At 39.5% G+C, this 23,379-nt stretch overlaps 1 protein-coding gene across 1 annotated transcript; it reads right to left on the reverse strand.

Annotated features, from left to right (window-relative positions):
* Positions 1-18,930: 18,930 nt before the first annotated feature.
* LOC138875741 (uncharacterized) lies at positions 18,931-20,415 on the reverse strand. Its single transcript, XM_070154604.1, has 2 exons — positions 19,829-20,415; positions 18,931-19,516 (listed from the first exon to the last, which is right to left on the reverse strand). Exons 1-2 carry the CDS (start codon positions 20,413-20,415, stop codon positions 18,931-18,933), a joined length of 1,173 nt encoding a protein of 390 aa, XP_070010705.1.
* Positions 20,416-23,379: the final 2,964 nt, after the last annotated feature.

The following is a 23,379-nucleotide window of genomic DNA, read 5'->3' on the forward strand; positions in this document are numbered from 1 at the left end:
GGCGGAATTCTTTTATTCCATGTCAATCATTTTAATGTTGCTAAGGCAATTATTAAACGAGTAATTAATATTTTTTTTGTAAAAGATATTTACCAATGTGTATGTGTGTTCTAGTGTTTGGCTAGTTCAGTAAAATTTTTTAGTCCTATAGTATAGTCATGTTCATCTAGCCATGTGTGGGTAACAATGTGATGAAATTGAGGATGTTGAAGCCACATTGTTTCAAATTTGAAATGTGCTGGTGGTTTGGAGTAGGATTTAGTTAAATTTAGGATTAGTGGACGGTGATCAGAGTGGGTGCGTGGTAAGTGTTTAACAGTAGAATCTTGAAATAATTCAAGTCATTTATTGTTACCATAGAACTTGTCTAGTCATTCCCTGATAATAGAGTTTGGATGATTTTTTTTGTGCTTAAAATTGGATTTGTTAGTCCATGTAAATCTAGGGCTTGTGAATCCTAAGTCTATCATTTTAATGTTGCTAAGGCAGTTATTAAATTTGGATGATTTGTTTTATATTAATAGGTGCTCCACCAAGTTTCTCCTTAGAGGTAGAGACCTTATGAAAATCTCCATATAGTAGCCATGCATAATTATGGTGTTCATGCACAGTTTGTAGGTTTTTCCATAGTAATTTATGTTCAATAAAATTATTACTAGCATAAACTAAGGATAGTAACCATGAAGGTGATTTATTTACATGGACAGAAACATATATCTCTTGGCTTGTGATTTCTACTGGGTTGACAACAATTCATGGGCTCGCCATAGAAGTACAATTCCACCTGATTGACCTTGTGTTGCAACTTGGATTAAGTCAGTGTAGTTGAATTTCATGAGGAGATCAATGTGGTTTGCCATTTTTATCTCTTTAAGGCATAGGATAGAAGGGTTATTCCATGTAAGCAAAAATATGAGGTTCAGGCGGAATTCTTTTATTCCATGTCTATCATTTTAATGTTGCTAAGGCAATTATTAAACGAGCAATTAATATATTTTTTTGTAAAAGATATTTACCAATGTGTATGTGTGTTCTAGTGTTTGGCTAGTTCAGTAAATTTTTTAGTCCTATAGTATAGTCATGTTTATCTAGCCATGTGTGGGTAAAAATGTGATGAAATTGAGGATGTTGAAGCCACATTGTTTCAAATTTGAAATGTGTCGGTGGTTTGGAGTAGGATTTAGTTAAATTTAGGATTAGTGGACGGTGATCAGAGTGGGTGTGTGGTAAGTGTTTAACAGTAGAATCTTGAAATAATTCAAGTCATTTATTGTTACCATAGAACTTGTCTAGTCGTTCCATGATAATAGAGTTTGGATGATTATTTTTGTGCTTAAAATTGGATTTGTTAGTCCATGTAAATCTAGGACTTGTGAATCCTAAGTCTATCATTTTAATGTTGCTAAGGCAGTTATTAAATTTGGATGATTTTTTTATATTAATAGGTGCTCCACCAAGTTTCTCCTTAGAGTTAGAGACCTTATGAAAATCTCCATATAGTAGCCATGCATAATTATGGTGTTCATGCACAGTTTGTAGGTTTTTCCATAGTAATTTATGTTCAGTAAAATTATTACTAGCATAAACTAAGGATAGTAACCATGAAGGTGATTTATTTACATGGACAGAAACATATATCTCTTAGCTTGTGATTTCTACTGGGTTGACAACAATTCATGGGCTCGCCATAGAAGTACAATTCCACCTGATTGACCTTGTGCTACAACTTGGATTAAGTCAGTGTAGTTGAATTTCATGAGGAGATCAATGTGGTTTGCCATTTTTATCTCTTTAAGGCATAGGATAGAAGAGTTATTCCATGTAAGCAAAAATATGAGGTTCAGGCGGAATTCTTTTATTCCATGTCTATCATTTTAATGTTGCTAAGGCAATTATTAAACGAGCAATTAATATTTTTTTTTTGTAAAAGATATTTACCAATGTGTATGTGTGTTCTAGTGTTTGGCTAGTTCAGTAAATTTTTTTAGTCCTATAGTATAGTCATGTTCATCTAGCCATGTGTGGGTAACAATGTGATGAAATTGAGGATGTTGAAGCCACATTGTTTCAAATTTGAAATGTGCCGGTGGTTTGGAGTAGGATTTAGTTAAATTTAGGATTAGTGGACGGTGATCAGAGTGGGTGCGTGGTAAGTGTTTAACAGTAGAATCTTGAAATAATTCAAGTCATTTATTGTTACCATAGAACTTGTCTAATCGTTCCATGATAATAGAGTTTGGATGATTTTTTTTGTGCTTAAAATTGGATTTGTTAGTCCATGTAAATCTAGGGCTTGTGAATCCTAAGTCTATCATTTTAATGTTGCTAAGGCAGTTATTAAATTTGGATGATTTTTTTATATTATTAGGTGCTCCACCAAGTTTCTCCTTAGAGGTAGAGACCTTATGAAAATCTCCATATAGTAGCCATGCATAATTATGGTGTTCATGCACAGTTTGTAGGTTTTTCCATAGTAATTTATGTTCAGTAAAATTATTACTAGCATAAACTAAGGATAGTAACCATGAAGGTGATTTATTTACATGGACAGAAACATATATCTCTTGGCTTGTGATTTCTACTGGGTTGACAACAATTCATGGGCTCGCCATAGAAGTACAATTCCACCTGATTGACCTTGTGCTACAACTTGGATTAAGTCAGTGTAGTTGAATTTCATGAGGAGATCAATGTGGTTTGCCATTTTTATCTCTTTAAGGCATAGGATAGAAGGGTTATTCCATGTAAGCAAAAATATGAGGTTCAGGCGGAATTCTTTTATTCCATGTCTATCATTTTAATGTTGCTAAGGCAATTATTAAACAAGCAATTAATATTTTTTTTTGTAAAAGATATTTACCAATGTGTATGTGTGTTCTAGTGTTTGGCTAGTTCAGTAAAAATTTTTTAGTCCTATAGTATAGTCATGTTCATCTAGCCATGTGTGGGTAACAATGTGATGAAATTGAGGATGTTGAAGCCACATTGTTTCAAATTTGAAATGTGCCGGTGGTTTGGAGTAGGATTTAGTTAAATTTAGGATTAGTGGACGGTGATCAGAGTGGGTGCGTGCTAAGTATTTAACAGTAGAATCTTGAAATAATTCAAGTCATTTATTGTTACCATAGAACTTGTCTAGTCGTTCCATGATAATAGAGTTTGGATGATTTTTTTTGTGCTTAAAATTGGATTTGTTAGTCCATGTAAATCTAGGGCTTGTGAATCCTAAGTCTATCATTTTAATGTTGCTAAGGCAGTTATTAAATTTGGATGATTTTTTTTATATTAATAGGTGCTCCACCAAGTTTCTCCTTAGAGGTAGAGACCTTATGAAAATCTCCATATAGTAGCCATGCATAATTATGGTGTTCATGCACAGTTTGTAGGTTTTTCCATAGTAATTTATGTTCAGTAAAATTATTACTAGCATAAACTAAGGATAGTAACCATGAAGGTGATTTATTTACATGGACAGAAACATATATCTCTTGGCTTGTGATTTCTACTGGGTTGACAACAATTCATGGGCTCGCCACAATTCCACCTGATTGACCTTGTGCTGCAACTTGGATTAAGTCAGTGTAGTTGAATTTCATGAGGAGATCAATGTGGTTTGCCATTTTTATCTCTTTAAGGCATAGGATAGAAGGGTTATTCCATGTAAGCAAAAAATATGAGGTTCAGGCGGAATTCTTGATTGTGAGCTCCCAGACAATTTCAAAGCATTATCTTTATTAAATCTTCATGATGTGGAGTGCTCCTTTCCGGAGCCAGTGAAAGTTCCAAATGCATAAGCAAGTGTGGAGGATTGAAAAGAGCTGCTGATAAGAGATTGTCTTGTAGGGGTGGGATCATGGGAATCACATATCTCTCTTCCAAGGAGAAAGGTTCTAGGCATATGTTCAAAGAAGTTTTCTGGAGATTTGGAGGGATGAAGATGAGGTATTTTTTTCATGTATTTTCTGACATGGAGATCATAAGGAAGTCGTTCAATATCACTGATTCCATGAAGGTCTCTGGCAAGTCGTTGCCTTCTTATGCTAGATGATGATTTTCTTGCTATGGAGAAGTAGGTGGAGAGTTGGTAATATCGTTGTTGATCACCTGTTGTTGCATCTGTTCTGACATTGGAGGCTCAGCACTCGCCACTGGTTGTTGAGGGAGTAACCATGGCAAGGAGTTGATCTGTGGAGGTGTATTCCGGAAGGTGGGGTGATGAGGTGCATATGCTTTCCATTGTTGGTATTAGTTGATGATTTTCTGCATTTTCCAAAGGGTGATGTCTTGCTGATGAATTAGGTTCAAGATTTAATCCTGTTGCGCTTGATTTGGAATTCCCTCTTGCACTGAGAAGGCCATCTCCTCTAATGTTTTCAATAGGAGTGTGACATGGTTTTGCAGTAGTTGTAGTTCTATTGGTGGAAGCTGGTGTAGGGGTGGTATTTGTTATGGAGGAATAGTTCGAGGTTGGTGTATAGGGTGCAATGGTGGCCTCTGCTGTCCCTGGTTAGGTTGGTGGTGAATGATTAAGTGAGGTGGGGGGAGGAGGTGGTGGTAATGGTTGATCTGGACATTGTTGATATATCTCCTGTGTCTGTATTGTTGGTGATGGTTCCTGTGATTGTTTGAACGATACATTGTGGTTGTTTGTTGAGGAGTATGTAGTAGAAGTTGATTCTTGAGATATGTTAGTGGCTTGGTTATTAGGGGGTATTTGAAGAGTTCTTTGGGGTTGAAGTGGATGGAATTTTTGTGACTGGTTGTGAGAATAGGCCATTGTTATTGGTTGAAGGGTTTGGGTAGTTCTCATGCAATGGATTGTCGTGTGGTAATGGAGTTGTAATATTACTGGAAGTAGTGTTGGATGAGGTTTCTTTAGGATGTAATGATGGTGAGGCAGAAGAGTGTGATAGGTGGGGTGGCAAGTGAGATATAGTTTATGTGATTTGAGGTTTAAGTGTTGTAGTAGGAGTTATGATTATTTGTGATGGTATAGTTGTATCGAGGGTTTCTTTGGCCTTTTGTGAACAGTGTTCATGCACATGCATGTTTGTAGTCGGAAATTGAGAATATGAATCATAATTGGCTAGTCTAGATAGTTTTTTGTTGGTATTGTATTTTTGAAGTAAGCGTTTGGACATTGTTTAACAAATTAGAGGGTATAGGGGTGGTGATCTATTGTGATGATTGTTCTCTCCTAGGTTAACAGTAAGCGTGAGTGTTGGAAATTGGAAGGGTGATGATGGTGGTTTGGACGTACTTGGGGTAGGGTTAATTGATTGTGTTATAGGTGGTATAGGGTTGTCATGTATGGTTTTAGTTTTTATATGGGGTGGGTCCGGTGTAGGGTTATGATTTAGATGTTCGAATTAGTTTTGTAGTGTAATATTATTGGTTGGTTTTGTGGTGTCGTGTAGGGCTAGTGGGTCCGTAGGGTTTTTGATGGAGGAATTGGGTTGATGAGGGTGGTTTTGGTTTTTAAAGGTGGTTTGGGTAGACTGGTTTTTCTTGGTTTTAGAAATTTTTTTGTTCTTTGCATAAATAACTATTTTCCATTGGTTATGTTGGATATCTTCACTGGAGGGTGTGTTTAGGTTATCTTGTATTTGTTTCAAAGTGGAGAGGGTTGAAAAAATTGGACAATAATGGAGGTTATGCCCTAAGCATCCATATTTTGTACAGATTATATATGAGTCTTCATAATAAATTGGTTGAGTGTGTGTACCAAGGAGAATTTCGGATGGAAGGGTTTTACCTAGTGGTGCTAAAATACTAAGTCTGGCATAACGGCCTCTGGATGTATGAACTGTGCATGTGTCAATTTTTATGAGTGTGCTAAAAACCTCTATTTTTTGGAGGATTTGCATATCATAGTATTCAGTGGGTAATTCCTGTAGACAGATCCACACAGTTGTATAATTTGTGTGGGCTAGGACTAGATTGAATTTAGGTTCCCATTGGCGTATAGTGAGGTATTATGATCCTATGAACAACAACAACAACAACAACCCAGTATAATCCCACTTAGTGGGGTCTGGGGAGGGTAGTGTGTATGCATACCTTACCCCTACCCTGGGTAGAGAGGCTATTTTCAATAGACCCTCGACATCCTTCCCTCCAAGAACTTTCCACCTTGGTCTTGGGGAGACTCGAACTCACAACCTCTTGGTTGGAAGTGGAGGTTGCTTACCATCGGAGATCCTATGAACCAAGGTCCATTTTGGAGTATTTTATTAAAATTTTCAATGCTATGGAATTTGATAAGATAATATTCATATCCTAAATCTATTAATTGAAGGGTTTCATCGAGTTGCCAGAGTGAGCTTAGTTTAATCTTGAGGTTTGTGTAAGATATTTTTTTTCCTAGGAGTTTAATGATAATGGCTTGGTGCCAAGGGCGGTAAAGCCTTAGTTTATTATTTGAGGATATTGAGATAAAAAAGGGATGTTGGGAGGGGTTGGAGTTTTCATTGTCTAGGGTAGGGCTGTAATGTGGCCCGAGCCTGGTCCTAAATGGGCTTCGCGGGCCAGTCCTAAGTGGTCCCGAGCTTTGTGGACTTTTTGTAAGAACCAGTCCGGGACCAGAACCACGAACTAAAGGTCCCGGACTAAGTGGGCCAGTCTCGGGCCTATGTGGGCCATATTTGGCCCAACGGTTAATTTAAATTTTTTTAACAATTGTTATCTTAGGCAATTATTTGTAAATTTATATTATAGAATTGTGACATAAATTTTTTAATTCAAATTTAAACATAAAATATTGTAAAGAGATATTCAAATCAATGCGTTACAATTTTATTATAGCATTAATAAAATATGGCAATATCTTTCTTAGTCTTCCTCCTCCCCATGGAATGAGCACAACAAGGTGCTAATACCACCATTGAGAAGAAACAAAACTAATCAAGATGTGCCAAGATACAATTTACATATTAATTTGCATGGTATCTCTTACAAATTTCATAAATCCTTCAAGTTTCGGAGGAATTTCCGTTGGTGGTGGCGGAAAAGAAGCTTGTTCATCACCGCTTCCGGGCGAAGCTGCATCCTTCGCAAGTTCAGCTAGCATTTCTTCGTAAGCTTCGTCTACCTATGGTTGTGATTCAGCAAGTCCAAAATTTTTTTCGTTCCGAATGGATCAAATCTATGAAAAGTACTGATTTTTCCAAGTCCCTTACAGACGCTCTATAATCACCAAGTTGAAGTCTTGCTTGACTGAAAGCACTCTCCGATGCCACTGTTGAAGCTTGAATGGTTAAAATGTCTCGGGTCCATCCTTGAAAGAATCGGAAAGTGTTTTGAATAAAAAAGCCAGTGAAGAGCCATTTTAACCTTTTCAATTTCAACATTTAAAATTCTCATACCATCACCCACAATTAAATGGTTGTCATACCTCCTTTTTATCCGCCCGTGGGTATATGAGAGTTTTTCTAATTAAAGTGACATTATTCGAAATGAGATTATTTTAATTTATCAAAGTCGCCACTTGGAATAGTTTATTTGGTGTCCCAAGTCACCGGTTTATTTTAAAATCCAAATCAAAGAATTTTCAACTTTATTTTAAAAGTCTGCGAACCAGAAATTCTAAGGAAGGAATTCTGTTAATGCGGGAGAAGGTGTTAGGCATTCCCAGGTTCCGTGGTTCTAGCACAGTCACTCAGTGATTATTATTTAGCTTAAGTCATCTAATTACTTATTTTAAGACCTATGTGCATTTACCTTTTATCGCTTTTAATCACTTGATTTATACGTAATTAAAGAATCGAGTTACGCGCACGTATACTCATTTCCTTTGACGCGTCAAAAATCATGTCACGCGAACGTGTCCACAATTAATAACGCTTTGTTTATTTTTATTAAGAAAAGTTTGATTGAAGTTGCGCGAACGCATCCCTCGAGTTATCCTTTGTTAGAATTAAATCTGCAATTATGTTACGCGAACGTATATATAGTCACAATACTAGTTTAAATCGGGCCAAAAGCAAACTATGATTATTCAATTTTTAAAAGCAATATTTGTGAGGGCCATGGATGATCTAATCTATTTATGGCACACCTCAAACCTTTTTCTTTTCTTTCTTTCTTTTTTAAGGGAATTGTATTTAACTATAGAAACTAAAATTATTAACTCTCAATCTAGTTTTTAAGAAGCTTCAATACTATTGCAACTTCAGCATACAAATCATAACAGGAAACATACAGATATATAAACATTGGCAAGCAAAGACCAACTTGTATTCATCTTAAGTTTCAATTACAAACACTTAAACATGGAGGAAATATGTGTATCTTTAAACAACAGATAAAAATAAAAGAAAAACTGCTGGAGAACTTCAGAGGCACAGAAAATAGCAGCAACAACCAACACAGCTACAACAGTCCCTAAATGAATCAAAATTTCAGACCCAAAATTAACAAACTGAACCCAGAAATCCTAGCTAAATAACCCAAGAAAGCTCTCTATTTCAAACCATTTCTAACTTGTGAACAAAAGGGAGAAGTTTTGGAAATTTTCTAAGATTTTTCTGAAGTCTGAAATTTTTCAGAGAAAAAAGGAACTTTTATGCAGTAAAATGCTCAAAATCTGTTCTTCAGAACTTTTAGGCAGAGAATAATGCTGAATGTCAGTGTGTGAGTGAGGGAATATTTTTCTTTTATAGAGTGTACCAAAAAGGCATATTCTAACCTAATATTCTGAAATTGAAAAATAGTACAACATCTTTTGACAGCTGTATGTCCTTTTTCTTATCCAATATTAGCATTTTTGCTAAAGATAAGGACAACTGTGCTAGATACTAGAACCTTCTGATTTTGGCCTAAGTGAAAATCTAATTTTACCCTTTAAGTTACTGCCTATTTCATCTTTAATCTAAGTTCTGATTTTAAATCAATTATAACCAATTTAGGCTTTTAACCAGGTGATTAAATTGCCTAAAGGTATTGCATTTCAACTTTTGAAATTAAACTAAGGTTTAAAATGGCTATTCAGAGGCTCAAATCTAAGCTTAACACCAATTAAACCAAAGTAATCACAACGTGTAGGCAATCAAGATTCAGATTCAAATGGCTAACTCAAACTTAACCTAATTTTAACTAAGTCTAAACTGAATCAGGTCAAAGCTGAATTAGGCAATTAATTATCATGAATTCTATCCTAATTAAATCAAAGTATACCGAAAACTACTTGTGAGAAGAAAAATTATGAGAGAAAAGGAAGGAGCAGAAATAGAACACACAAAAACTATCAGAACTAAACATACAAATTAAACTCCTATGAAATCTAAACAATGAAACTGTCAAAACAGAGGAAAAGAGAAAACAACCTAAATCATGCAATTAAACTAATTAACAAGTAATTAAACTAATTAGGTTATTATTTAAACAAACAGTTTTGAAAGGGATTTAAAGCTAAACCTAATCATTTGGATTCTAACTAAACATTAATTAGTCAAATGGTCTTATTAAAATACAATAGCTAAGCACATGCTAGTCAGACAGAACAACCACAACGAGGAATCAATCAAACGAAAAGAAAAAGTGATGGCCAGGAAAAGAGGAGAAAAGAAAAAGATAGACAACAATCCAGAAATTACCTATACCAGAGTGGAAAACAAATTGGAATCGAAGAACCTGACCGGAGTTTGGATTGGTTATGGCAACAATAATTCAAACCCACATGAATCAATTTCTCTCAATAAAAGCAGTTTCTCATGTAGGTTTGAGCCATTAAATCTTTCGGAATCAACTCAGTAGAGGTTTTTAGGGTTTCAGAATTTGAGATTTAAAATTCGATCAAATTGAGGCCAATTCGGAGGGGGATAATGGTGGTTTATGGTTTAGAGGGGTGCAAGGATCACATGGTGTGAATTTGGGGCCATTTGGAACACTTAAGGTTTTGAGGGTTCCGATTTCGATCTAATATTCGAAGGGTTTGACAAGGATTTGAGGAAATTGGTTAGGAGATTTATAAAGAGGATATGAAGGGTAGTATGGGGTGTTGATTTAGGGCCATTTGGAATACCGAAATCGCCGTGAGGCGATTTCCGGTGGGTGGTTGATGGAGGAGGCAACGGAGGAAATTGGGGCGACTATGGTTTTATTTTGAGAGAGATGAGAGACGGAATGAGAGGGGTAATGGGGGGCTTGGTCTCGTTCGGAAAGTCTTATACCAAATAACTCCTCAATTCCGAGCCGTTGGATTGCCAAGATCCAACGGTTGTGATCAATTTATCATAAACGGGATCGTTTTGTCTTCAGATAGGTTTGGAACGGGTGGACTAATTATTTGGGCCTGTGTTAGGATGTGTTTGGGAACGAGTTCAGGCGTAAGAAGTGGCCCAATTCGAAAATGAATCCTCCTTTTCAATTAATCAACTAATTCCCTTTTCTTTTGTTTTTTCCTTTCTTTAATTTAAAAATCCTATATTAAATTTCTAAATTAGTCTAAAAATGTGAAATTAAACAAATTACCTAATTACAAAAATTATAAAAATCACTTAATCCTAAATTGAAGGTGAAAAATCAATAATCTAAAAATAAAAAGGAAAAAATGTAAAAATGGGCCATTTGTTTTTTGTTATTTTCATTTTTAATAAAGCAAATAATTAACTAATTAATCCCTAAAATGTAAAAACAAACCTAAACGCAATGCATGGTATTTTTTTGCATTTTTCATGATTTTTAATAAAATTAAACGTGCACAGAAATGCAAACAATTAATAAAATTCTAAAAAATTCCTAAAATGGCAAACAATTAATAAAAAATCTATTTTATTGGTATTTTATAGGAGCATTTCGTATAGGGCAAAAATCACATGCTCACAGCTGCCCCTCTTTGCTCGGAAATACGACCTGTTTTCGGGCAAAGATAAAATGAGTAACTATGAGGGATTTTTCCTATTTGAAACTCCATGAGAAGCATCTTTTGAAAAAGTCTGATCGAACCTTGCTTCGGAGGTTGCCTACATATCCTTGGCTATAAAGGAATCAAGTCAGTGTAGTTCTGGAAGTTTTGGTAGCTGAGACTACCGGGAAACTGTGATTCCAGTATTGTTGCTGCTGTTTCTGTTTACCGAGCTCCTTATTACACCAAAATGAAAGATGAAAAGCTAAACTAACTAAGTATATCAACTATGAGTTACAAGATTCCTTTCTATAAGCCTTGTAAAGCTTGATCTTGAGTCTTGGTCAGCTTTCCCTGCAGACTCTAATTTGAATCTTGATGCTTGTTAGATGCAACCAATGGTTCAATCTTCTTCAACTTTTCGGATCAAGGTGGGACATGCGAAGCTCGTGACTTCAATCAAATTTTGAGTAGTCCGCATTCTCTGGTTCTCAGAGTTCAACTTCTTTTCTTGTTTCTTCTTTTCTTTTATTTGGATTGAGACTTCTTCTTTTGGTCATCTCAAACCTTGTGCCCCACGGTGAAAACCTATTCAGGCACCAAGGCAAACAAATGAACGAAATTTTCTGTCCCAGTTTTCACTAGAAAAATTTCATGAGTTATTGTAATCAAATCTAAACTATCTCTTTTTTTAAAAGCAATAAGATCAGGATTGTGTATCCTTGGGAAAAGGAGATTAAAGAGTGGAGACCCTATATCTAAAATGCAATCAAATGGGGATCGGAGGCCCCAAGTTGGGAAGATTACCAGGTTATGCTGGGAAAATAACAGGGTTATGCCGGAAAGGTCCTTGGGTTTTGCCGCGAAAGGTCATTATGTTATGATGGAAAAGAAAAAGGTCCTCGGGTTATGCCGGGGAGGTCCACGGGTTATGCCGAGAAAGTCATCGAGTTATGCCGGAAAAGAAAGGTCCTCGGTTATGTCGGGGAGGTTCACGGATTATGTCGGGAAAGTCATTGGGTTATGCCAGGAAAGTCATCGGGTTATGTCGGAAAGTAAAGGTCCTCGGGTTATGCCGGGGAGGTCCACGGGTTATGCCGAGAAAAGAAAAAGGTCCTCGAGTTATGCCAGGGAGGTCCATGGGTTATGCTGGAAAAGTCATTGGGTTATGCCAGGAAAGTCATCGGGTTATGCCGAAAAAGAAAAAGGTCCTTGGGTTATGCCGCGGAGGTCCACGGGTTATGCGAGGAAAGTCATCGGGGTATGCCGAAAAGAAAAAGGCCCTCGGGTTATGCCGGAAAGGTCCACGGGTTATGCCAGAAAAAGAAAAAGGTCCCCGGGTTATTCTGGGGAGGTCGACGGGTTATGCCGGGAATGTCATCGGGTTATGCCGAAAAGAGAAAAAAAAATGTCCTTGGGTTATGCCGGGGAGGTCCACGGGTTATGCCAGGAAAAGAAAAGGTCCTTGGGTTATGTTGGGGAGGTCCACGGGTTATACCGGGAAAGTCATTGGGTTATGCCGAAAAGAAAAAAAATGTTCTAGGGTTATGCCGGGAGGTCCACGGGTTATGCTAGGAATCAACTAGGGAGTGGAACCCTATAATAGAAAGACTACCAGATTATGCTAGGAGCGACTGGGGAATAAGACCCTATATTGAGAAAACGTAGCTAGAGATTGGGGGCCCTATGCTACCATGATTTTGAATCTTTTTTTTTCTCTTTTTTTTTAATTTCATAGAATGAGTAAATGAGGGAAAGAATTTTGTGGGGGACTTCCCTTTTTGGATTGTTGTTACAAAGCTGTTTCTAGCCCTTGCGCAATTTCTTTTGGCTGCACCTGCTTCTTGCAAGGTTGCTTTGAATTACACATGTTTTCAAACAAAGAACAATTGTTAGTTGAAACGGTGGTTGGTTTTGTGGCCTTGATTGTTTTCTGGAAATCAATCTCTCTTCCAAAACCCATGGATCTTGACTTTCCAAAATTTTACATGACGGTTCAACCGTGTTGGGCTTTGGCCTTTTCATCTTATTTTGCCTTTAAAGGCATTTGACTTTGGACTTCTTTCCTTTTTCAATAATTTTAAAATTGGGGCATCAGCTATCATGGCCAGTCGAGATCGACTTGATGCACCTGCTGAGGCTGGGTGCTTTCCCTTGAATTTAGCTCTTTGTTAAGCAGAGCCCTGTAAAACCAATCTTGCCATCTTTTCTTTGTATTAGTTTCGGAGAAGGATTAAACCGAAAGGGATTCAAAGAAAAGTAAACAAAGGACAGGATAATGAATTTAACAATAAGTGTCCTTTTCGGGGGAAGAAAGAAGGACTTATCTAGAGTGCACACAGACTTCAATAGACATGACATGCTTTTTGGACTGGATACTCGATCTACGCAACCATACAATCTCTTATAAACCCACCACAACTCATGTCTTAAAACCGAGATACCTTGCAAGGGATCTATCAGTGCCGATGCTTGTAGGGAATTCCTTTTCGATCAATGGCGTCCTTTGCGGGTGTTCGCCAATTGACCTCTTTCATTTCTCTTCTCACCGTCGCCTTATAGTGCTCTTTACGAGTTTTCTCTAGCAAGACTCTCTCATTTCAGTTTCTCTGCTCATCATCGCCTTACGGTGCCCGTGTGGGTTTTCACCAATAAGACTCTCTCATTTTATTTCTCTCATCTCGTTGTATCAGATCCAAGCAACCACATTCTTCGATTCTTGAGCTTTCTCACCGATTGATCAGAAAGACTTGAACAGGATTTGGGATGAATAGAATTTGGATTGAATTATAACTTTGGAACCATTCGGGCGGGATCATCGCCGAACCATCATAACATCTTCCCCAGTTTCACTTTCGGAAAAATTTGGATTTTTGTTTTGGTGTGACTGAACCCCAGAGAGAGGCTGCCTACGTATCCTTTCGGAATCAAGTCGAACGCAGTTCAGGGAAACTTTGTTTTTGATTTTGATTTGATTTTTTTACAAACGTTTTTGGGTTCCAAATAGGGTAGTCAAAGAAAGGTAACCGGCTCAAAGGGTTAGCAAAGGGTTGGAGTGTTTGGGGTAGCGAGAATGAAAGCCTTCGTCATCCCAATCGGACAATATTGGTATTATAGAAGGATTAGACATAATACCTCTTAACCGTATCTATATTGACAGCTGTTTCAGGGTCATTTCCTTCAATGTCTCCCAAGTACAATGCCCCTTTCGGCAACAATTTTCTTATAATATATGGGCCTTTCAGTTAAGAGCGAACTTTCCTTTTGCTTCCTTGTGATGATGGAGAATACGTCTCAAAATGAGTTTCCCCACTTCAAAGTTCCTAGGACGCACTTTATTGTTATAGGCACGGGCCATTCTTTGTTGATACAACTGCCCGTGGCAAACTGCAGTTATCCGCTTTTCGTCAATCAAGGTTAACTGTTCTAGACGGGTCTTGACCCACTCACTATCCTCACTTTCAGCTTCAATGATGATTTAGAGAGAAGGAATTTCAACTTTTGCGGGTATTATAGCTTCAGTGCCATAAACCAATAGATAGGGTGTTGCTTCAACTGATGTGCGAGCAGTTGTGCAATATCCCAACAATACAAACGACAACTTTTTATGCCATTGTCTCGAACTTTGAATCATCTTTCTAAGAATCGTCTTCATGTTCTTGTTTTCTGCTTCAACAACGCCATTAGCTTTGGGCCGATAAGTGGTAGAATTCCGATGCGTGATCTTAAATTGCTCACATATATCCCTCATCAAGTGGCTATTCAATTTTGTAGCATTATCTGTAATGATACTCGTAGGGATACCAAAACGACAGATGATGTTGGAGTGCACGAAGTCTACCACAGCTTTCTTAGTGACAGCTTTGAGAGTGACTACTTCAACCCATTTTGTGAAGTAGTCAATGGCAACCAATATGAATCTATGCCCATTTGAAGCTTTTGGCTCGATTGGCCCAATGACGTCCATACCCCAAGCAACGAACGGCCATGGCGCTGACATAGGATGCAGTTCTATAGGTGGTGCATGAATTAGGTCACTGTGTACCTGACGCTGATGACATTTTTGGACAAAACTGAAGCAATCGTTTTCCATAGTCAGCCAGTAATGGCCTGCTCGAAGGATTTCCTTTGCCAAGACGTATCTATTCATATGGGGTCCACATACTCCTGCTATACTTCATGCATGATTCTTCCGGTCTCTTGGGCATCCACACATCTTAACAGGATGAGATCTGGAGTCCTTTTGTACAAGACTTTCTGCTCAAGAAAAAACCGATGACAAGCCTTCTAATGGTTCTCTTTTGGTCTCCATTGGCTTGCTCGGGATATTCCTTTGTTTTTAGAAATCTCTTGATATCATGATACCATGGCTAAGCATTTGGTTCCGCTTCAACCGTATTGCAATAACTATGCCTTTCTCGGATTTGGATTTCCAATGGGTCAATGTGGACATTGCCTGGATATGGCAACATCGAGGCCAAAATAGCGAGCGCACCGGCCAACTCATTGTGAAACTGAGGAATGAACTTGAACTCAACTGACTTGAACCATTTGCTAAGATCTTCCACATGTTGCCTGTACGGAATAAGCTTGACATCCCGAGTTTCCCATTCACCCTAAGCTTGTCGGATAATTAGATCCGAATCTCCCATGATTATCAATTCTTCCACATCTTGGTTGATTGCCATGTTCATATCTATAATGCAGGCTTCATACTCGGCAGTGTTGTTTTTGCAAAAAAACAAAGTTAGGTTGTGGCTGGATAGTGCTGACTAGTGGGTGAAATCAAAATTGCCCCAATCCCGGCACCTTTTGCGTTCACAGCTCCATCGAAGAATATTTTCCAAGCATTGGTGTCTTCTGATGTTACCTCAACTGAATTTACTTCCTCGTCCAGAAAGTAAGTACTCAAAGGCTAATATTCATCATCGACAAGGTTTTTAGCCAGGTGATTAACTAAAGCTTGGGCTTCATTGCCATGCTGGTGACATAGACTATGTCAAATTCAGCGAGCAGGATCTGCCATTTTGCTAACCTCCTTGTGGGCATCAACTTTTGGAATATGTATTTCAAAGGGTCCAGCCTGGTGATGAGATAAGTGGTGTACACCAATAGGTAATGCCTAAGCTTCTGAGCGACCCAAGTTAGGGCACAACAAGTCCTTTCTAACAAAGTGTATTTGGCTTCGTAGCTAGTGAACTTCTTGCTCAAATAGTATATTGCCTGCTCTTTCTTCCCGGTCACATCATGCTTCCCGTGGACGCATCTGAAGGAATTCTCCAAGACTGTCAAATACAAAAACAAAGGCCTCCCAAGTTTGGGTGGGACCAAGACTGGCGGATTCGACAGATATTATTTGATTTTGTCGAAGGCTTCTTGACACTCATTTGTCCATTCAATTGCCGCATCTTTCTTTAACAACTTAAATATGGGCTCACATGTGGATGTCAACTGAGCAATGAACCGACTGATGTAATTCAATTTTCCCAATAGGCTCATAACCTCTTTCTTGGTTCTCGGAGTAGGCAAATCCCGAATAGACTTTATCTTCGTGGGATCTAGCTCGATGCCCCTCCGACTGACTATAAATCCCAAGACTTTGCCAGACGGAACCCAAATGCACATTTAGCTGGATTTAACTTCAGGTCATACTTATGCAGACACTCAAAGAACTTTCTCAGGTCTCGAACATGGTCGTCCTATGTTCTGGATTTGATGATCACATCATCCACATACACATCGATTTCTTGGTGCATCATGTCGTGAAAGATGGCAATCATAGCCCTCATATAAGTTGCCCCAGTTTTCTTCAAACCAAAAGGCATGACCCTGTAACAATAGGTGCCCTAGGGTGTGGTGAAGGCTGTTTTTTCCGCGTCTTCTTCATCCATCAAGACCTGATGATATCCAACATAACAATCCACGAAAGATTGTATCTCACTTTTTCCACAGTTGTCAACAAGGATGTAGATGTTTGGCAAAAGGAAGTTGTCTTTGGGACTTGCTTTGTTCAGATCTCGATAGTCAACACACACTCGAGTTTTCCCATCTTTCTTTGGAACGGGAACCACGTTAGCCAGCCATGTGGTGTATCAGACCACTCGGATCACCCTCGCCTTCAACTGTTTGGTGACCTCTTCTTTAATCTTGTCACTGATTTCAGTTTTGGACTTCCTCTATTTTTGCTGGACAGGGGGATAATCAGGGTAAGTTGGCAACTTGTGGACCACCAAATCGACACTTAATCCTGGCATATCATCGTAGGACCAAGCAAACACATCTTTGAATTCGAACAAAAGTTGGATTAATGCATCTCTAGTTCTTTCATTCGTGTGAATGCTTATCATGGTTTCTTGGACCTCTTCTGAACTACCCTAATTAACCGGCTTGGTTTCATTTAAGTTTGGCTTAGGTTTATTCTCGAATTGTTCCAGTTCTCGGGTTATTTCCCTAAAATCCTCTTCTTCATCATATTCCGGTTCTTGATTCATTATTTCATAATTAGACAGTAAACTATGACCTGGGCGTGAAGTCCGCAAGCATGTCATGTTATTTAAGTCCACATTATTAGAACTGAAAGGAAGAAATAAGAAAAGTAACAAAAATCCGAAAAGAATAAAGGAAGAGATTCATAGACGATGAAATATTGATTTCATTTCATTGAATTTGAAGATAATAGGCTTTACATTGGAATTTTAAAGACAATAAACTAAAATAAACATTCGAGTTACACCCTGGAATAACTCGGAATGCAGAAAAGGTGGCAAGACTAGACTACCAGGATTCCCGCCTGACTGGGAACGACGTAGCCTTCCAATTTTGCAGCTTGGCATCGGGCCCCATAAATTGCACCTCAGTAGTGCTCGAGACTTCAACAGGTTGGACCATGTGAGATCCACATATGTCCTCAATTTCCTCGGGCTTGAAGGCCTCATCTTCTTCTTCTTCTTCGGTATACTTGGGCTTGACGAATATTTTGTAAAGATACAGGAATGGCTGAGGTAGAACCCAACCATTGATCTTTCGTTCAATTGCCCATGTCACATCAGTTTCTATGGCGTGAAAACCCACACCGAAGAACTTCTCACTGGCAGCTAAAGTGATTGGTTCTGTGATACCTTGCAATGATGCCCCGAGTCCCTTCCTAGGCTTATAAACATGCTTGATCATTTCAGTAGCGACCATGATGGACGCATTTGACAGAAAGGGCTGAGGACACGGGCTTTCCTCCTCACATTGATCTGTGACCACAACCTCGAAAGCTTGATAGACTATATGCTCGCTACCTTCCCTAGCTTCTAGACATGGAACTGACGGGTCCCGATAAATTGAATGCTTGTCTTCTCCATGAACCACAATTTCCTGATCTTCTTGTTCAAATGTCACCATTTGGTGGAGGGTAGAAGGTAAAAATCCCGCAGCATGGATCCAAGGCCTTCATAAAAGAAAATTATAGGAGGTATCCATGTCCAAGACCTGAAACGTCACTTCGAAATCTACAGGACCGATAGTCAAGATCAAATCAATTTCCCTTATTGTGTCCCTCTTGATGCCATCGAAAGCGCGCACACAAACATTATTAGGCCTGATCCTTTCAGTTCCAATTTCCATTCTTTGCAAAGTTGAGAGAGGGCATATGTCGACCCCTGATCTGCCATCCACTATGAATTTTTTTATATAGTACCCTTCACACTTAACTGTCAGATGAAGAGCTTTGTTGTGGGCATCCCCTTCCGGGGGCAAGTCATTCTTGCTAAATGAAATCTGGTTGACTACGAAGAATCTTTCTGCCACCATTTCCAATTGCTCCACAGTGGTTTCAATCGGAACATAGGCTTCATTGAGGGTCTTTATCAGTACTTTCTGATGCTCAGTTGAGCTTATCAGCAAAGACAAGAGCGAGACCTGGGAGGGAGACTTCCGGAGTTGGTCAATTACCTCATGTTCCGCAGTTTTCATTTTTTGGAAGAACTCCTCCATTTCTTCGGCACTAACTGGCTTTTTGAGCGGGGAGCGCTTCTGCTTGGCGTTGTTCACTTCTTCTAGATTAAGGTGCTTCCCGGATGGGTTGGTTTCATGTACTTCCCCTATGATTTCCTTCCCTTATACGTCACAATTGCTCTGTTGTAGTTCCAGGGGACTGTAGTGGGGTCTTTCATAGGCCTTTGTGGTGCGCGACTAATGATCACGGGCTCGTTCAACCTGGGTGGAATTACTAGTCCCTTTGCCACATAAGTCTCTTTGGGTACATACATCTTGGGTCCCTTGTTCAACTCAAACCTTTTAGGAGGACTCAACGCCAATTGTTCTTTCCTGTGAGCTCGGGGAACATAAAGAATGACGTCTTTAGGGGGTGCTGCTGCTGTTTTGGTTTCCATCGTCTTTTCTGCACTTTGAGGGGCAGAGTTGCTCTTTTTCTCCCCCTTGCCTTGCTTTGCAACCGCCCTTGTCTTCTTTCTAACATCGGCGATGGCAATGATGACTTTTAGAGTCGGGTTAAACTCTTTATCTTCACAAATCATCCCGATAACTGACACATTGTTGTGAGCCGGCAACGGGTTATTGGACACATTGGGGATCTCTTCATCTTTCAGCACTACCCTCTTTTGCTCTATTAAGTTTTCAATTGCCCTTTTGAGAGTCCAACAGTCTTCAGTGTCATTCTCTTCCACCCTAGAATGATAAGCACATCGGGTACCGGGTCAGTATGAAGGTGACTCTAGGTTTTGTCTGTTCGGGGGTACGGATTGCAACAAACCTATTTGGACCAGTTTAGGGAAAAAGCTAGAGTATGATTCACCAATAGGCATGGAATTTATTCTTCTGGGTGGTTCTCGAGCATGGGCATTGTATGGGAAATTATTTTAAGGGGGACGGGTATTATATGGAGCTTGGTGAGGAGGATTATTTCTAGGAAGTGGAGCCCGATTTTGGTTAAACTATTGTTGTGACCGAGCGTATGACTGGGCATTCATTACTGTGTACGGCTGAGGAGCCATAGCATAAGCCACATCCTGATGAGGATAATAATGTTGTGGGGTGCTTGGAGGGAAGTAACCTCTAGGTGGACGGGGGTTTCTCAAACTTGAAGCCGCCATCGCCACCTCTTCTTTCTTCTTTCTGTTTGCTACACCTCCTAACCCGCTTTGAATTGCTTGGGACGTAGCTCTTATGGTAGATTGGCTCAATATGCGACTTGTTTTCAGACCATTTTCGACCATCTCACCAATCTTGATAGCATCAACAAACGACTTTCCCATTGCAGACAACATATTCTGAAAGTAGTCAGCCTCTTGGGCTTGTAGAAAAACACTGACCATTTTGGTCTCATCCATTGGGGGCTTGACACTAGCCGCTTGTTTGCGCCATTTAACAACATATTCTCGGAAACTTTCCGATGACTTATTTTTGAAATTTGACAGGGAATTCCTGTCGGGAGCTATGTCTATGTTATACTGAAATTGTCTTACGAAATCTTGAGCTAGATCATCCCATATGTGCCAACGAGACATGTCTTGATCCATGTACCACTCAGATGCAATTCCAACTAGACTCTCTCCGAAATAAGCCATTAGGAACTCTTGCTTTCCGCCTGCCCCTCTTAATTGATTGCAATACCTCTTGAGGTGGGCTATGGGGTCCCCGTGCCCGTCATATTTCTCGATCTTGGGGGTTTTGAAATTGATGGGCAAATGCACATGCGGGAACATTCATAGATCAGCGTAGGATACGCTCTTTTGGCCGCTCAAGCCTTGTATACTCTTGAGGCTCTGTTCCATGCTCCTCATTTTCCAAGTGATTTCTTTTTGCTCGGGGTTCTTTATAGCCTACTCTTGTCCTGCGGTAAACTTGTACCGGGGTTGTTGAGGGTAAGAATTGGTGGTGAACTGGGTAGGGTCTGGTAGAAAAGATGGTACTTGGAAAGTGAAGGATGATGGATCAAAGCTTGGTCTGGGCAAAGTTAGCTGTGCCGTAGCCGAAGTTGGTAGTGCGGTAAATATGTTAGAGGCCACTCCCAAAATCACCTGGGGGTGAACCTCAGAAGGAGGTGTTCCAGCGAAGTGAGATGAGATTCTGGGGTACCCAAGTGGGGTATTTGGGTAACTTATTGGGACATTGGAATTTCCACTTGCTTTGGGAAGTAGCTCGGGGAAACAGGGTATGGCACTTGGCGGCTCTCTACCATTGGACCAAGCGTCCCACATTTCCAAGACGCGGAGGCGCAATGCTCTATTCTCTTCAGCAACCGCTGACTCTGAGGTTGGGATAACCGATAGCGGGCTATCCTCTGGGATGGGAATCGTTGGTAGATGACATTCTGATGACATTTCTACACTACCCTTGGATCTTGTAAAGTAAGGGTGTGAAGCCAGGTTACCACAAACCAACTACCTTAAAACAGAACCTATACTCAATAGTAGACACAACAAACTGATTAGTTTGAAGCAATTAACACGTAGGGAATCGCAAATTGGGGGTGTGATTCACCTATACAATTAAATGTGTTTCTACATGTTTTGCAACGATTGCATGTCTCATCCCAGCTTTTGTTTATCTCCCCACTCTTTTCTCTCGCTCTCCTTTGCACTCTCTTATTTTCTCTCTTGTTCTCATTCTCTTTTCCTTGTTTTCTCTCTTTTCTTTTTGCTTTTTCTCTTTTCAATATTTTCTCTTTTATTTGAGTTATTTAAAAACCATGACCGGATCCGAAGGGGATTGCCTACGTATCACGACGCCGCATGAATCAGATCATCACGTAGTTCAAGAAATAAATGAAATAAATAAAATATTTTTTGGATTTTTCAAATATTCATTAAAACAAGACTTCTAATTTTTTTTCTATTACAAAGACTCGATCCTACATACTTGAGAATTGAAAACTAAAATAGACTCGAAACAGGCTTTAGGAATGAAAATACAGACTCGAAAAAGAGAAAACAATTAGGAGTACATTAGTGCCTCCAATCCTGCCCTAGGAACACCAACTGGTCTTGATACGGGCCTATACGCCATGTCATCCTGGAGGTGATAGAGATCATCCATTATCTGGCGAACAAAGATCATTACTGTTGCGAAGAACATGGACCTGGTCATGTCTTCGCACTCGTTGCACTTCATCACAATGTAGTCGGCGATTCTTCTAACCCTTTCCCTGATGATGCCCTTTTCTTGCAACAACCGCCCAATCTGCTAAGATCTAGCCTCCAAGACCTGGGTGGCCGTATAATTCTGTTCTTGCAAATGTTGTAGGTCTCCCTCTAGCTGTGCCATCAAAGCATATCAATGTTATCTCTCGGCTTTGAAGCTCTTGGCTTGTTTAGTCATTTCACCCTCAAGGCTATTAAGCTCCTTTTTCCAGCCCATGACCCCTCTATCATATATTTCTTTCAACTGTCAAATGAAAGTTGCCCGTTCTTCTGCATTTTTGGCCAACTTTGTTCGTACTTTTACTAGCTCAGACTCAGTCTTTTGCAAATCATCCTCACAGTCATGTACTTTCTGCGTAAGGTTGTAGATGAGCCTTTCATCTTTCCTACTTCTACCCGGGTTTTCTGCTGCTATTCTCATTTTTCGAACTTGGGCCCGGAGAGCTTCATTTTCTTGGGCCAACCTTCTTCTTTTAGCTTCAGCTTCTTGCGCCTGTAGATCATTATTGAATACTACGTTCCTCGATTCTTCTTGCAAAGTGTGAATGGTGGCTTTTCGATTCTTCTTGGGCCAATCAAAAGCTTGAACATGAGGTCTTTTAGCGGCCTTTCAGGCTCGGGCTTAGGCTTAGGCTCTGGCTCATCATTTGCACAAAACCTTCTCTTAAGCCATGCAACATAATTTGGATCTACTTTTCCTTTTGTAAGATCCGGTACCTGGGTGTCACTTTTCAGATATCGGCAACCATTCCAGTCTCGTTGGTCTAAAGCCTCAAGTAGTGTTGCTTCTTGGTGTAGCTCAAAGACTTTGGTACTCAAATCTATATCTTTGGGTACCACTTGATACCTTCCAAGTTGCCTTATAACTCTTTGTGGTGCATACGGTTGGATACTTCTCAGACCCATCATCATCAAGTAGCCTTTTGAAGCTGTCATGTATATGACTTCCGTTACCGGAAGCCACCCTATGGTCCATTCAATTTGACTTGCTTTCAGAGTTCTTAAATGGGATACCCAGGCCTCAAACCCTTCAGGAGATTTGTAGTCTTCCACCCTTTCCTCATAATCCTTGATGAAGTTGTTCCCATTCGAACCATAACTTATGAACTTGGGGTGACGGCGGAGATGTTCGATCAACCACATTTGAAGAAGAATGTTGCAACCCTCAAAGAATTGAGCCCCAGATTTGCACAAAGTCAATGCCCGATAAATGTCTGCCAACACTAACGGAACAAGTGTGTGATCTTCTTGGTAGTGAGGATTTATGCAATCCTGGCCATGCGAGTATCTATTGTCCCTTTTGCATTTGGAAAGACCATGATTCCCAAGAATGCCACGATGAAAGCGAACCGACAATGAGTCTGCCAAGTGCTTTTATCTTGTTTGTTG

Source organism: Nicotiana sylvestris, chromosome 8 (assembly GCF_000393655.2).
Source record: "Nicotiana sylvestris chromosome 8, ASM39365v2, whole genome shotgun sequence".
NCBI lineage: Eukaryota > Viridiplantae > Streptophyta > Magnoliopsida > Solanales > Solanaceae > Nicotiana > Nicotiana sylvestris.

Bases quoted from the DNA above. Each gene is read 5' to 3' on its own strand.
- LOC138875741 (XM_070154604.1), bottom strand. From the start codon at position 20,415: ATGGCTTATTTCGGAGAGAGTCTAGTTGGAATTGCATCTGAGTGGTAC. The intron at 19,517-19,828 runs GTACACAGTAAT...TTATCATTCTAG, and splicing joins TATGCTATGGCTCCTCAGCC to GGTGGAAGAGAATGACACTG.